This window comes from Scleropages formosus, chromosome 11, assembly GCF_900964775.1.
Source record: "Scleropages formosus chromosome 11, fSclFor1.1, whole genome shotgun sequence".
Classification (NCBI taxonomy): Eukaryota; Metazoa; Chordata; class Actinopteri; order Osteoglossiformes; family Osteoglossidae; genus Scleropages; species Scleropages formosus.
The window spans coordinates 5,544,463-5,559,273 of NC_041816.1; the positions used below are offsets into that span (position 1 = coordinate 5,544,463).

Here is a 14,811-nt window from a genome sequence, read left to right on the forward strand (position 1 = left end):
ACAGCAGTTTTATTTTTCAGCTCTGCTAGACTTAACTCTTGCACAGTAGTGTCAGGGATGCTAGTAACACCGCCACTCGGCAAATAATCAAATTTGATGCACCACTTAAGGACAGCGGACCTAAGCGTGAAACCATGCCAGGGTTCAGGTCAGCCCTAGGCAATAGGCAAATCCGGTCATCATCCATTTTGTCCGCTGTCCACTTCCTTCACTTAGTCCAGATGAATGAGGAAGTTGCATATGTCTGCCCGTTAAAAATTTCAAAAGGTGCTTGTCCATGCCATCGATCTGGAGTGTTTCTCGTGGCTAGTAATACTAATGACGGGGCATCTGACCACTCACTGCAAGTCCTGTGCTGGCACAGATCTTGTGTGCTGTTGTGTTTTTGAACAGCTCCTGCAGATTAAGGCTGATGACCAGGGACTGCATTGCCCCCCAATTTGGAGTGCCTTGCACATTTCTTGCACTACCTGTCCAGTCAAGTGGGGACCTTTGATCACTAGACGGTTAAGTCGGTATCCCAATTCTAGGGACTTGGTCAATAGTCACTTGGGTACTCTTGTCTCATCGGTATATGCCTGGGTCCAGTCGGCACATCGAAGTCCATCTGCAGATTAAAGAAAGCGCCCTTGGATGCGGGCTGTACTGTCTCTACAGTCTTCTCAGACTAGATCACGTTATGCTTTTGGCAAATCTGACATGCATTACATTAAGCTTTCGCTGCAGCACGTTTTTTTTCGGGGCATACCACTAGGACAAAACGCTTCTGCTGATCCCCTTTTGGAAGCGTGGTACACTCCATGCGTGCAAGACAAGGGAGGATGGGGCAACAAAACGGCCATCTGGAGCAGTCCGAAGGTGTGGGTGGGCGTTACGGGGAAAGATGGGAAGGACATTGCCTTCCGGCGCCCAGGGACGTGTGGCAAAACACTAAGATAAGGTTAAGGAGGCGGGCTGCAGCCTTGGCCGCCGCATCTGCACGCGCAGTCCTTCAAGAGACATCAGAGAGGTTAGTACGGGTCGCATACTGAACAACTGCAATGCAAGAGGGCATAACTACAGCAGTGAGAAGGTTCTGATCGTCATGAAGTACATGGTGGAACATAGGAGTAGCGGCACCAGTAAGGAAACCACATTGTTTCCAAAGCATCCCAAAATTGTGTTGAACACCATAGCCATAACGGGAATCGGGGTAAATCGTGGCGGACGGATCCCAAGCTAAAATACAGGCACGGTTGAGTGGAAGTTGTTCAGCTTGCTGGGTGGAGCATGTATCAGGTGCACGGGCAGCCTCGAGTGCGTTTTAAAGGGTGCATAGAGCGTTACCAGCATCTGAAGCACCAGGAAGGGAACGAGAGGAAGAACCAGAGACGAAACAAGGTCAGAGTTTGGGGGGGGGCTGGTGTGATGAATGAATACGTGGTTTTAGCGCCGTGTCAGTAGCAAGTAACCCGATCGTTGGTTTCACCATTATTTCGGAGTTGGAAGGAGAGCAACGTTTAATGGAGAGGTTAGGGGTCGTGAGCGAAATAAATTCATATGCGGATGTACGAGAGGCAGGGAGATGTTGAGTCGGTGGACGGAGAAAAGGAGTTTCAACTGGGTGGGGAAGTTGGGAGTCTGGCTGGATTGGAATGGAAAAGAATGCAGAGCAGAGATCTATTGTGCCAACAAGGGCTCAGATAACCGGAGCTATGCCATTTCTGGCCTCGGGACTCGGGGGGGTATTGCGGTTTCCAGGGTAAAGGATTAGAGGGGTCGACGCTGATACTTACAGGAGTGGCGGAACACATTGCCCTGAAATCATCATTATGGGCATTCCACAGACACGAGGGAACCGCAGAAAGGTCTTCCTGTAGAAGATCAGGCACACTGCCATCCGCCCTGACTTTTACCAGCTGGTCGGTAGGAGGTGTGTAAACCACGGGACGAAGGTCGTGAAAATAGCAGTAGTTTTCATAACCTTACCGGACGAGGGAGCATCCAGGAAGTCAGCACAGTAAAGGGTGGTACTGGTGGTACAGTAAAGGCAGCTTGGTACCTCCTACTTGAAGCTGGAGATAAGGCTCGGTTAGAGGAGTGTCTTGCACCATCAATGTTTCCCGGTCTTCACCCTATTCAGAACCACATGCTTCCCCAAAAAGGATTGCACAATGTAAAAAAACTTTCTGTTGATTTTTTTTTCTTTTTTTTTTTTTTTTTTGCATTTTGCATTCAGTTTTGTTCAACATACTTTTGCCATTAGTTTGCACTGTATGTCTGTTTTTAGAAAAATATTATACATTCTTGAAATTTACGAATTTTGGCACCGGGTTCCAAGCGCCGAATGTTCCAGTACCTTTTAGGATCTGATGCTTTCTAGAATGTTCTGCCGCCTTCTAGAATCTTCCAATGGCTGTAAAGTTCCAAAGTACAAGTGACACTAGAAAAACTAGAGGTATTTTTGTAATCAATAAACTTTAATCTTAATATAACTGAAGTTTGAAATTTTTTGTGCGGCTTGAGCGGCCTGTTGGGGCTGCGCTCCGTGGAGGAAAAGTTCTCCCTGGCTTCTGGGAAAGGGGCAGTCCTTGGCCCAGTCACCCATTCGTCTACAATAAAAACAGGCACCAGGTGGTACGTTTGCTCTACCTAGTCTTCGATCTCACCCCCCTTCTCTACCGCATCTTCACTGCACGCAACTGAGACTCCTTCCCCCTTTCTTTCCCTCTGTGTCCAAAATCCTTTTGGAAACACTCTAAGTAACTCAATCAAAGCTCCCACTACGTGGTCATCGTTCAGCTGCATCCAACCACTTCAGGCCCTTACTTATATTTACTCATTTAGCTGATGCTTTTCACCGAAGTAACTTACAGTGTTAATCTACCTACAGTTATTTACCCATTTATACAGCTGGGTAATTTTACTGGAGCAATTTCAGGGTAAAGTACCTTACTCAAGGGTCCTACAGATGGAGATTAACCCTGCAACCTTTAGGGCTAAAGGCAACCCCTCTAACCACTACACTACCAGCTATATTTAGCATGTATACAACATGCTGGAGCACCACGGTGAACTGGACCCCGTTTATTCTGCTTACTAGCATTAGAACCCATTGTGTCTTATTCCCTTTTACATGGCGAATTAAAATAACCTGCTAAGCAACCAAGGATTTTACACTAATCTGTCTCTGACGTGGGGGGGTGTGGTGGCACAGCGGGTTTGGCCAGGTCCCACTCTCTTGCAAGTCTGGGGTTCGAGTCCTGCTTGGGGTGCCTTGCGATGGACTGGCGTCCTGTCCTGGGTGTGCCCCCTCCCCCTCCAGCCTTTCGCCCTGTGTTGCCGGGTTAGGCTCCGGCTCCCCACGACCCCGCTTGGGACAAGCGATTTCAGACTGTGTGTGCGAGTGTGTCTGCCTCTAACATCCATCCTCCAGACCCAATACTCTCCAAATGCATGACACAAATTCCTCCTTTACTCCTTTTTCTACCACTTTCTGTGTCAAACATGACCACAGGCGGATGGTCAAAAGAGCCATCAGTGGGCCACAGTGCAGGACAGTCCCGTGTCCCATGTCCACTTCTCCCATTTCAACCTCCTGGAAACACACTGTTGACCACATTTATTTGACCATTTGGGACAGATGGTGAAGTGATTAGCACTGCTACCTTTAGACTCAAAGGTTGCAGGTTGGATCCACACCTCCAGCTGTAGGACCCTTGAGCAAGGTACTTACCCTGAATTGCTGGAGTAAAATTACCCAGCTGTATAAATGGGTAAATAGTTGTCAGTCGCTTTGGAGAAAAGTGTCAGTCAAACGTAATACTACATATAAATGTGTTTCTGCAGAACAACAAGGGTCAGACAAAGACAGGATTTTCCAGTCGTTCTGAAATGTATTCACACTCACAGTCATTCATCTTCCGCATGCAGACCCGCCCGGGGTCTCGTAACCCGGTGAAGAAACCGCCTTTCACTCACAGGGACTGCGATCCTCTTCCCACCTTGTAAAAAGAAGGCTGAATGGGATGCGACCCCTCAGTTTCTACCTTCTCTTACAGAGCGACTGAGGGACTCGAACCCCCTTCCCACCCTCTTGAGTTTCTCAGGAAACCATGTTTCTGAGCTGCTCAATGACTGACAACGCTATTAAAAAAACACTTTACATTGACCCCATCCAACCTAAATCTGGACACCAGCAGTACTCGGGACAAAGCAAAACAGCAGCAGACCATTATGGGAACTTTTTCAAAAATATGTCCCTAATCTTCACCTACCGGCCAAGTTGACCCGGTTGACCTGTTGGCCGGCCACCATCTGCAGCTGGGTTGCGACCTCCGGGGAACGTCGGACTGGATATTGAGATCCTGCTCATGATGCCAAGAAACTGTTGGGGAATTCTACTAACACTTCACACCACTCAGCAAATAAAAATCATAATGTTTTATTTAGTAGATCGTTGGATGGCAGTTCAGCACTCGAAGCAACGCTGGGGAGGCAGGGTCTCCGAACAACAGCAATACACTCCTGAAATACACCCGGAGTGTCTGTAACACACTAAGAACTTCCCACTGGTCAGATCGTATGTTTGCATAACATGATTTAGTTCAGAAACATAGTGCTTAGAATGAGGACATGGTATATTCAAGAGATTCAAGATTCAAGAGTTTATTGTCATGTGTGCAGTAAACAGTTTGTTACACCATGCAACGAAATTCTAAGGACATAAGGAAAGAAAAACACAAGGCGTAAATCACAAATTTACAAAAATTACTATTAGTGAGGGGGGGGATGGGGGGTAGTTGACACCTCTCAGGCTCAGAGGGTGAACTGTGTCTGCTGTGATGGGTGGAAAGGCAGTGGATGGGTGTCGTTCACAAGCTTGATGGCCTGTGGGTAAAAACTGTTTTTCAACCTTGAGGTTCTGGCTCTAACACTCCTGTAGCGTCTGCCTGATGGTAAGGGTGTGAGAAGGCTGTGCTGGGGATGACTGTTCTCCTTGATGATGTTAATGGCTCTCCTGATGGTTCTGGCCAGGTATAGGCTCTCCAGTGATGGTAAGGACGTTCCAGAGATGGTTCGAGCAGCTTTCACCACTCGCCGTAGCGCCTTACGATCCTGTACTGTGCAACTTCCAAACCACACTGTGATAGAGGATCGTAAGGTATGTATGAGGAGAGAAGGAAGAGGAAATATGGACATATCACAAGGGACAGGGATATACGGTAAAAACAAGGTGGAGCCGGTGTCTGGCGGCTGGGGGCCCAAGGCAGCCATGTGTACGTGAGCTCCGTAGTCCGCAGCAACGGGAAGTGTAAACTGTTCTCTCGCAGTAATATGAGCTTGTTTCTTGTAATCGGAAGGTTGCTGGTTCAAATCTCAGCTCCCCCCGATCAAGGAACTTACCCAAAATTGATAAAGAACAGCCTGTCGGCATAAATGGGGACCCCACCGTAAAGTCGCTTCACCCGAAATACCACGTTGGCGAAGACATGAGGTAAAGAAACGTCTGAAGCGTCGCTGACGATCAAGTGTGATGATGGGAGCTCACTTGAGAAGAAACTTCCTGCTGAACTGAATCTGGTTCTTCAGCTTCCACACTCCGAAAGAAATAATTCCTTTTGCAGAGTGACTCTGGACGTCCAAGGGAGGTAACGAAAGGATTTCTTCACCTTTTTCAGCCCCTTTCTCCTATCCCAGAAGACTACAGATGGCTGGCTCTGCATCAAAAACTTGGCTAATCTCACTCACACACACACACACACAGACACAGACTGATACCACGGAGAGCCGGAGCCTAACCCGGCAACAGAGGGCGCAACGCTGGAGGGGGAGGGGACACACCCAGAGCGGGACGCCAGTCCATTACAAGGCGCCCCAAGCGGGACTCGAACCCGAGAACCACCAGAGAGCAGAATCAGGCCAAACCTGCTGTGCCACTGCACACCCCCCCCCCTGCCCCCAATCAGTTATATTTAAAATAACTGCAGTCAAAAGCAAAGTTTGCAGGTTTAATATTCACACTGAACCAATTTTGCATAAACAGTCAGTGTCGGGAGAGCTCGTAACGTAGCTGTCAAAGGAGTGGATTTCTAGCCGGAAGAGTGTTGGTTCGAGTCCCACCAGAGCTGTATGAGTACAGCAAAAAAAAATAAATACCAAATTGCGTCAACGGACGAAATATTCTTCTTAGTGTCTACAGAACAGACACAGAGGAGTCAGTTCTGCAAGTAACTGACGATGGAGCCGTTTACTTAGTGCGACACTTTTTTCGTTCTCACTTTTGTTTTTTTTTTTTGAGCTGAGACCGCCCCCCCCCCCCCCTTCTTCCTCCTCCTCCTCCTCCTCCTCCTCCTCCTCCTCCACCCCCCCCTTCCCGGTCTTCACGCAGCGGGCTGGAAACACGTCCGACAGAGAGCGGTGTGTGGAACCTCTGCACGTACGGGGCCATGGCGGATCCGGCGCTCGCCGATAACGAGCCCAAACTCAGCAAAAAGTGAGTACGATCACCTGTACATTCCGACGTACCTCAAGGTTACATTGTACACTTAGCGTGTTGAGTCAAAATTGTGTACATTCGTACATGCGTGATCACATGTAACTCGTAAGCCGCTGCTCAATGAACATGGCGTTCCACAAAAATTGCATCATGTCCAGGTTAGGACGACGGGATATGGAGTTCATCGAGTCTGAACCGTCCGCCTAATCGCCTACATATTCCGTCACCGTACTCGTAACTACGCCGTTTGAGGGACGATAGGATTTGTAGTTTTTTATTTCCAGTCTTGGCACGTCTTTAAACGTCGTACACGGTAGAATGTACCACGTCTCCCTTGATTCATTGCGATGGAAAATCAATATGGCGACTTTAACTTGTAGTTTTGCTGCGTAAAAATGGCAGCACATCGGGACTCTGTTACCCAGAGTCTCTTCACCTGACTGGCAGAACCACGCTTTAAGTTTTGTAGGATTGTATCTACGCTGGGGATATTGCCGGTTGTTTGGGGCTACATTTAGCCTGTTGAAATAAAAGCTGTTGATGTTGGTCCAGTGCTGATTTTCCTCCTTTTGAGCATTGCATTCCATTCCATTCCCCAGTTGAAAAAGGACTGTTGTGAAGTGGAATGGGTGATACGTGTTTGTGGGAGAGTGAAGGACCTGCAGCTGGTTCATTGGCTGGATCACTTTGCTCCAGGGTTGGATGGTTGACCTTCATTTATACATTCACATGTCACGTCTGAACTGGCATGTTAGGCATATAAGATTTTAAGATATAACTGTGCATGTATATCAGCAGAAGTTTTGTGATATATGTGGAACAGATACTTCAGAAAAGGAAGCATAGATAAATGAAATTCATGTAAAAGAATAGATTTAACTGGGGAAACTGGCGGCATCTTTCCCTTGATCAGGTGACTTATTTGAAGCATAGCTAGAAAATGAAAGTGAAAGTAGCGGCCTTGTCCTTATTGTATTTTAATTTGTGTTGGCCAGAGAACATGGGCCAAATAACCTCTCGCGTTCTCTTCTTCCCTTTTCCGCTTTACACCTTCATAGTCCTCTGGTCTTCTTGGACCAGGTATTTTTTCAAGAAAAGGTTTAGGACCTTTGTACGTGGCACAAATCAGAAGACTCTTTGCCCCCTCCAACCCACATATTTACCAACAACGGGGTACTTTTGCAACTGAGGCCTCTTACAAATTGTTTTGATGTGATACATGGGATGTAGAAGGTGGTAGACGATGGGCAGAAAGATGAAGGCCTCTCGTCTGGCTGAGTGAACCTGTGTCTGTCCCTCTAGGTCTGGGCACTGACTGCAGTAGCTCTGTAGCTCAGCTCACCCCACCATGCTGACTCTCGTTAGAGCTGCTAGGCAGCAAGTGGTCCGAGCCATGGGGGTTGGGGTCGAGAGGTCAAAGCTCGCCCTGCCCAGCACGGCTGCCATCCCGTCGTTACCCCAGGGGACTCGATCGAAAGGTGACAGAAGGTTGGTGGCTTTTCCCTTGGTCCAGAGAAAAACAACCAACCTCTTGTCATCGCTGTGAACGACTCAGTCTGGATGTTCTGTAACTCCAAGCACGGAAAGGCTGTAGCCAAGCTCGTCTTCATCACGGCCTTCTTGTGTTCCCTAGTGAGCAGAAGAGGCGGATGAAGGCCGAGAAGAAGGCTGTGGAGAAGGAGGCCAAGGCCAAGGAGCTGGTGGAGCAGAAGAAGGAGCACAATAACAAGGTGGAAGAGAACCTCTGCAACGCAGATGAGGAAACCCTTGACCCGAACGTAAGTCATTTGCACTTTGTTGTGCGTGAAGTGGTGCAGGCATCAATTCCATATACACTGGATCCTAATTCTACCAGCTGTCAAGTTGGGAATTTTCAAAGATGCATGCATTTTTCCCTGTTTATTTTTATTTGGTTTTCCTTCCCTTATCTACTTTTGAGAATTTAAGTTGGTTGTGGAGAAATGCAAACTGTTTTTTTGCATCTAGCTGATATAGGGCTGTAGTACCAGGAATAGTGGGGCAGCTGGTAGAGCTACTGGCTCTGGACCCAAAGGTTTCAGCTTCGAATCTTACCTCCAGCTGTAGTACCGTCAAGCAAGGTACTTATTCTCAATTGCTGGAGTAAAAGTGACCCAGCTGTATAAATGGGTAAATAATTCTAAGTACCTTAACATTGTAAGTTGCTCTGGAGAAAAGAGTCAGCTAAATGAATAAATGTAATTGTACAAATGCAATAGGAGTGTGGGACCACATTAATTCATCTTAAATCCACAGTGTTTACAGCTTGTGTCTGTGATCAGGAACAAGAGAAATTCTGCACTTGTTCATAACACGAATCAATTAATAGTCAGTGGTGAATATTAGTTTGCGTTAAGTTTTTGTGTTATTTCACTTTAAATGTACTTCAATTTTAACGTAGATCAAAGTTATTATTAAAAGTATTAAACTTAAATCTCAAACTTTTTTTTTTACCTAACCTGCACATAAATCAAGGTAAATCTCTTATTGAACTTTAATTGATTGCGGGTTAGGATTAGAAGTGACTTTGGACTCACAAAGTTCCAGACAAATTTTTGGTCCCAATTATGTTTGTCAGATGAGGAGCCAGTGTGTGTTCTGTGAATTCTCAGTACAATAAATTGTTAAACATTATTCACAAAGTTTTTGCTTTGTGATCACGCTGCCGAATGGTTGGTCCCAGATTAAAAACTCAAAAAAAGCTCATTTACATTTCACATGATTGTGACCCTAACTGATGTTTTGTTGTTGTTAATCCAAAATAAGGTTTCAGAAGCTCATCGGGGTACGTTGATTTGACTGGGTAGGGACAGCTGTTAGAATAGTCGTTAGAGCTGTTGCCTTTGGGTCCAAAGGTTGCAGGTTCGAATCCTACCTCCAGCTATAGTACTTACCGTAAAATTGCCCAGCTGTACAAATGGGTAAATAATTGTAAGAAGCTTAAGCGTAACGTCTAAATGTAAACGGTTGGTATAGAGAAGATACCAATTATAAAAACTTTGCCAATACAGCAATACTACAAGATTCGTACTCAAGCCATTCAGGTGCTGAAGGGCACTGCAGAAGATCCATATCCTCATAAGTTCCACGTGGACCTGTCGCTCACCGACTTCATCGAGAAGTACAATCACCTGGAACCTGGCGACCAGCTCACGGACGTCGTGCTAAGCGTGGCTGGTAAGGACTCTGAGGACCGTCCTGTTGTCACATTGCCCTGGAATCATTCAAGCAGCACCAGTCAGTGTCCTTTTCTTCGTCTCATAGTTGTGCTAAAAGTGTTTATGAAACTATTCCATAGGTCGCGTTCATGCCAAAAGGGTTTCGGGTGCCAAGCTGCTCTTTTACGACCTGCGTGGAGAGGGGGTCAAGCTGCAAGTTATGGCGAACTCCAGGTATGGTTTTCTGAGTGACTCTACCAGTGATCTTTCACATTGGAATTTACTCATCTCGGGTCTTAATGTACTTGCTGTGTCCTGTATCCCACGCAGAAACTATAAATCAGAAGAAGAGTTTGTGAAGATCAATGCCAAGCTGCGCCGAGGTGACCTTATCGGTGTCCGTGGCAACCCTGGGAAGACGAAGAAAGGCGAGCTGAGCATCATCCCACTGGAGATGACGCTTCTGTCTCCTTGCCTCCACATGCTGCCCCATCTTCATTTTGGCCTGAAGGACAAGGTGAGGTTCAGCTGATGGTACTGAAAACACGGCAATTTGTACAAGTTTTCTTGCAGATGAGTGTTGATATTTTAGTAGCGCATGCGATCACATGGAATCTCTGTGCCGTTTACCCGCCAAAGGAGACCAGGTTCCGTCAGCGCTACCTGGACCTCATTCTGAATGACCACGTGCGGCAAAAGTTTGTGACCCGTGCCAAGATAATCACATACCTGCGTGGCTTCCTTGACCAGCTGGGCTTCCTGGAGGTGAGAGCAGTGCCAAACAGGGGGCAGAGAAGATACCAAGGGAGGAAAAAGGGTAGTTTGCTCTGTCCTGTTACGACAAGCTCCATGGAGGGGCAATGCAGAGGAACTCGGAGAATGTAGTAGGACAACTTTTTGTTGTTTTTTAAATATCAAACCAAACTGATTTTGTTGGTAAGAGGCACAGCTTTATGTATTGCCAGCCCTGCATTTCGTGTTGCGAAAAGGGATGCATAGGTGAAGGGTATCTCTCTGTCTATTAGGTTGAGACACCAATGATGAACCTCATCCCAGGGGGTGCGGTGGCACGACCATTCATCACCTACCACAACGAGCTTGACATGAACCTGTACATGAGGATTGCCCCTGAGCTGTACCACAAGGTGACATGCCCCCACATCCAACTCATTTTGACACTTGCTGGGATTTTGGTGGCCCATGGTTGGAGAAAAGGTTGCGTGGGGCTAAACTGCCCCTTTCGTTAGTCGTGAATCTATTGTTAGAATTTTTCAATGTGTAATTTTTAAGTATAAAGTGCCAAAATGACCACCATCGCACTCTTCAGTTTTTTTGCATCCCGTGGTTGAAATGTTGGACCCTCCCTGTGTAACTAGATGCTGGTGGTGGGTGGCATTGACCGCGTTTATGAAGTCGGGCGTCAGTTCCGAAACGAGGGCATCGACCTCACGCACAATCCCGAGTTCACCACCTGCGAGTTCTACATGGCCTACGCTGACTACAATGACCTGATGGAAATTACAGAGAAGCTGCTCTCAGGTCAGTTGTGGGCAGTGGCGGTAAGGGGCCTGGTCTGTTCATGGCTTTGGTAGGTTTTCTCACAAGTCTTCACCATGTCACTGCCCTTAGGGATGGTCAAGCACATCGCGGGTGGCTACAAGGTGACCTACCACCCGGATGGGCCGGAGGGTCAGGCCTATGAGATCGACTTCACCCCGCCCTTCAAGAGGGTCAGTATGGTTCATGACTTGGAGAAGCTGGTAGGCGTGAAGTTTCCCTCCCCTGACACCTACGACAGCGATGGTGAGTGGAGAAGATCGAGAGGAGAGTAACCAAAACCTCTTGGGACCCAGAGCGCTGGTGCTCTGTGACGTTTTGTCCCGTTCCTGTCACGTCTGAACAAGTTGTGGCTCAAAATACATTTTCAGAGATTACTTTAAAAAGATGTCCTAAAAGCAGGGGCTTGCATCTCAAGGAACACAATCATTGTTGAGGACTTGTTCTCAATATATGCCAAGGATACATTCCTATGATTCTTTATTCGAATCTCTAGGAGCAGAATCCATTTTTGAAGCAGTTTCCATGAGTACGTGTGTCACTTTACCCTGTGACCTGCCTTCCGCTGATCTTGCTCATGTGACGTTCTTTTTCCAGAGACCCGCAAGTTCTTTGATGAGCTGTGTGCTGAAAAGGGAGTGGAATGTCCTCCACCCAGAACCACAGCACGCCTCCTGGACAAGGTACCCTTCACTATCCATACGTTGTGTCTAGTCGGCAGCTGCAGCAGTGTAAATATGACAACCTTTGTCTCCTACCCCCATTTTTTAAAGCTTGTGGGTGATTTTCTGGAGGTGACCTGTATCAGTCCCACGTTCATCTGTGACCACCCCCAGATTATGAGCCCCTTGGCCAAATGGTGAGCTACCGCTTCATCGCTGCTGATGACACCCATCCATAACTAATAATTCATGCAATTCTCTGTCAAGAGAAGGTATGGCTCCCAAGTCCACTTGGACCCACTGTTCTTCACCTCTGCTTGCAGGCACCGATCGCAGAAAGGGCTCACGGAGCGTTTTGAGCTCTTTGTGATGAAGAAGGAGATCTGCAATGCGTACACAGAGTTGAATGACCCTATTCGGCAGAGAGAGCTTTTCGAGCAACAAGCCAAGGTCCGTGTGTCTAATGTGGCAGATTTGCGTGATACGATGCCGTTACAAGACAAACTCTTTCGAAGGCTATAATTGAAATGATGTATTATTCTTTGTCCCACTGATTACCATGTACACGGAGCACAAACACAAATATGTATTTAATACAACTGGCTTTTTATTATGTACAACAGCATTTTAAATATTTAAAGTACAGGATTAAATATTTTAGGCATCCTGGACAACACCATGATATAGTGTCCATGTGCTTTGCAGAGTTCAACTTTTTTACGTCAAAACATCCATGAACCAAATGATCAAATGTCTCTTTTAAAGACTGAAAAGTGCAAAAGACATTGGGAAAAGCTGCAAAAATGGAAAAAAGATGATAGAAATACATTTTGTCTTGGAGCTCATATTTTTTTCCCAGAAATAATGGTAATGTGATCCTGTCAGAACACAAATGTAACTTACGGGGTGATTACATGGAACAAATGAACCCTGCTCTGTGAGGGATTGGTGTACTACATCCAAACAGGTTTTCTGCTCTGGTTTTGCCTTTATAAAGGGGTTGAGTAGAAATTCATGACCATAGAGGTGTTAACTATCACGTATCGACCGTGTCCAACTCCTTCCTGCAGGCCAAAGCCGAAGGCGATGACGAGGCCATGTTCATTGACGAGACTTTCTGCACCGCGCTGGAGTATGGTCTGCCGCCCACAGCTGGGTGGGGAATGGGCATTGACCGCCTCACTATGTTCCTCACTGACTCCAACAATATCAAGGTTAGAATTTCTGCCACATCGCACAAGAATTTTTTTTTCACCTCTGAATGTTTTGCGTGTCCAGTATAAACACAGAATACATATCGTTCACTTGCTTTATATCTTTCTTACAGCACAACAGCAAGGACTCGTTTCCTTTTGTCACTGTGATTGTAATTTTCTTGTATATAAACTTTGGTTGGTCTTTGCTTTTTAAGGAGGTCCTGCTGTTCCCTGCCATGAAACCGGAAGAGAACAAGCCATCTGCACCTGCTGAGGGAACCTCTGTCTAAGCAGCTGGGTCTTCGGAGATAGTCGTCTATGCTGGGCGATGAGTCTGGCCCAAGGAACATCCTGTTGGTTTCTTTGACTGTTTTTCTCTTGCTCGCTGTCTGATCTTCATTAACCGATTTGTCACTCTGGACGTGGCTCAGGGTCTGATATATCTAAAATGGCGAGGGATTTGTTACTTTCAGCCTATTTTTTCAGTGAAATAAATGGAAAAATTAATCTGTGCATTTTTAATACCGATATTTATCTTTTTCATGTTCTGTCTGGTCTGAAATTTCACTATAATAATCGGAACAAAGGGCACACGACCCTGTTCACCAGACCAAAATGCAGCGTTTGGTAACATTCGGAAGTTTCAATGGGGCAGAATGTTGTCTCTGGTGTGGAGTTCTCTCATCCTGCTGTTTTTCCTCACAGATGGACCAAAAATGAAGGTTCACTTGTGATTTAATAAAGTCCAATAAAAAGACATGAGTCAAATTGTGTGTCTTTTTGATTTGAAAAGACAGTACCTGGGGTGTGTGTGTGTGTGTGTGTGTGTGTGTGTGTGTGTGTAAATTTAAAATTACATTTTCTTTTGGAGATGCTTTTCTCCAAAGCAATGTGTAACTCAATGTAAACTAAAGCTCATCAACTGATGAAAAGCTTTTGAAACATAAATACCGAAGCATAGTTTGCCTGGTACCGATAGTGCACATTAACAGCTTCCTGTAGAATCGGGACATAAGTTGTTCAAGACCAATGGTGTGATCCAAATTTGTGAAGCCATAAGGAGACAGGGTGAGAAGTGTATCTGACAGATGAGGTTTCTGGCCCTTGACTGTTGAAAGGGATGCAGCAGCCCTGAGGGGGAGAGGGAGCTCATTGTTGCACATATGAGCCAAATCCAGGAAGCGAAGTAAAGTTTAAATTTTGGACTCTTTGTGAGCTGGACTACCATGCAGATGGAGTGAGGAGTGTAGGGCTCTTGCAGTCACGCGCAGGATGCTTGGACTCTGAGGCCTGAGGTCACAGTGTGAGAGAGCAGTGAAGTTCACAGCGAGTGTACAGGGCTGAGGCCTACAGAAGTTATTTTTGATATGATAATAATGCACAGTGAAGTGGCAGCTATGTGTGAAGAACCGAGCCTGACTTTCGTACAGGTCGAAAGCCTTTGGAGTTTGTCAGGCAATACGACACGTTCAATTCCATGTAAAAATGTTCTCTGTAGAACAGATACGGTGAACGGGCAGTGGCATCGTTGCAGAAATCCAGAAAGATAGCCACGGCCTGGTTTATGTAATATTTTTCAGAAACACCGAGAGTGAGGACCGCAATAGCGCCGTAACAAAAACTTATTAAAAACTAACTTTTTAGGGAACACAGTGAGTGAGTTGAAAGCGTGATTCATTAATGATTAAAATGTCTTTTACATGCCGTTACGCGCGTGATTATATTATTGTAAATGAAATGAA

At 46.2% G+C, this 14,811-nt stretch overlaps 1 protein-coding gene across 2 annotated transcripts; it reads left to right on the forward strand.

The window, feature by feature from the left end:
* The first annotated feature begins 6,364 nt into the window (after positions 1-6,364).
* On the forward strand, positions 6,365-13,826 carry kars1 (lysyl-tRNA synthetase 1). Of its 2 annotated transcripts, XM_018752656.2 has the most exons (15): positions 6,400-6,475; positions 7,781-7,966; positions 8,112-8,256; positions 9,508-9,673; positions 9,795-9,888; positions 9,985-10,171; positions 10,294-10,419; positions 10,680-10,799; positions 11,031-11,193; positions 11,284-11,457; positions 11,809-11,894; positions 11,985-12,070; positions 12,197-12,323; positions 12,944-13,087; positions 13,285-13,826. In XM_018752656.2, the coding sequence occupies exons 2-15, from the start codon at positions 7,827-7,829 to the stop codon at positions 13,357-13,359; spliced, it is 1,833 nt and encodes a 610-aa protein (XP_018608172.1). In that variant the 5' UTR covers positions 6,400-6,475; positions 7,781-7,826; the 3' UTR covers positions 13,360-13,826. The 2 variants fall into 2 exon arrangements, with proteins under 2 accessions (XP_018608173.1, XP_018608172.1); XM_018752657.2 differs by lacking the exon at positions 7,781-7,966 and having other exon boundaries at positions 6,365-6,475.
* The last annotated feature ends 985 nt before the right edge of the window (positions 13,827-14,811 follow it).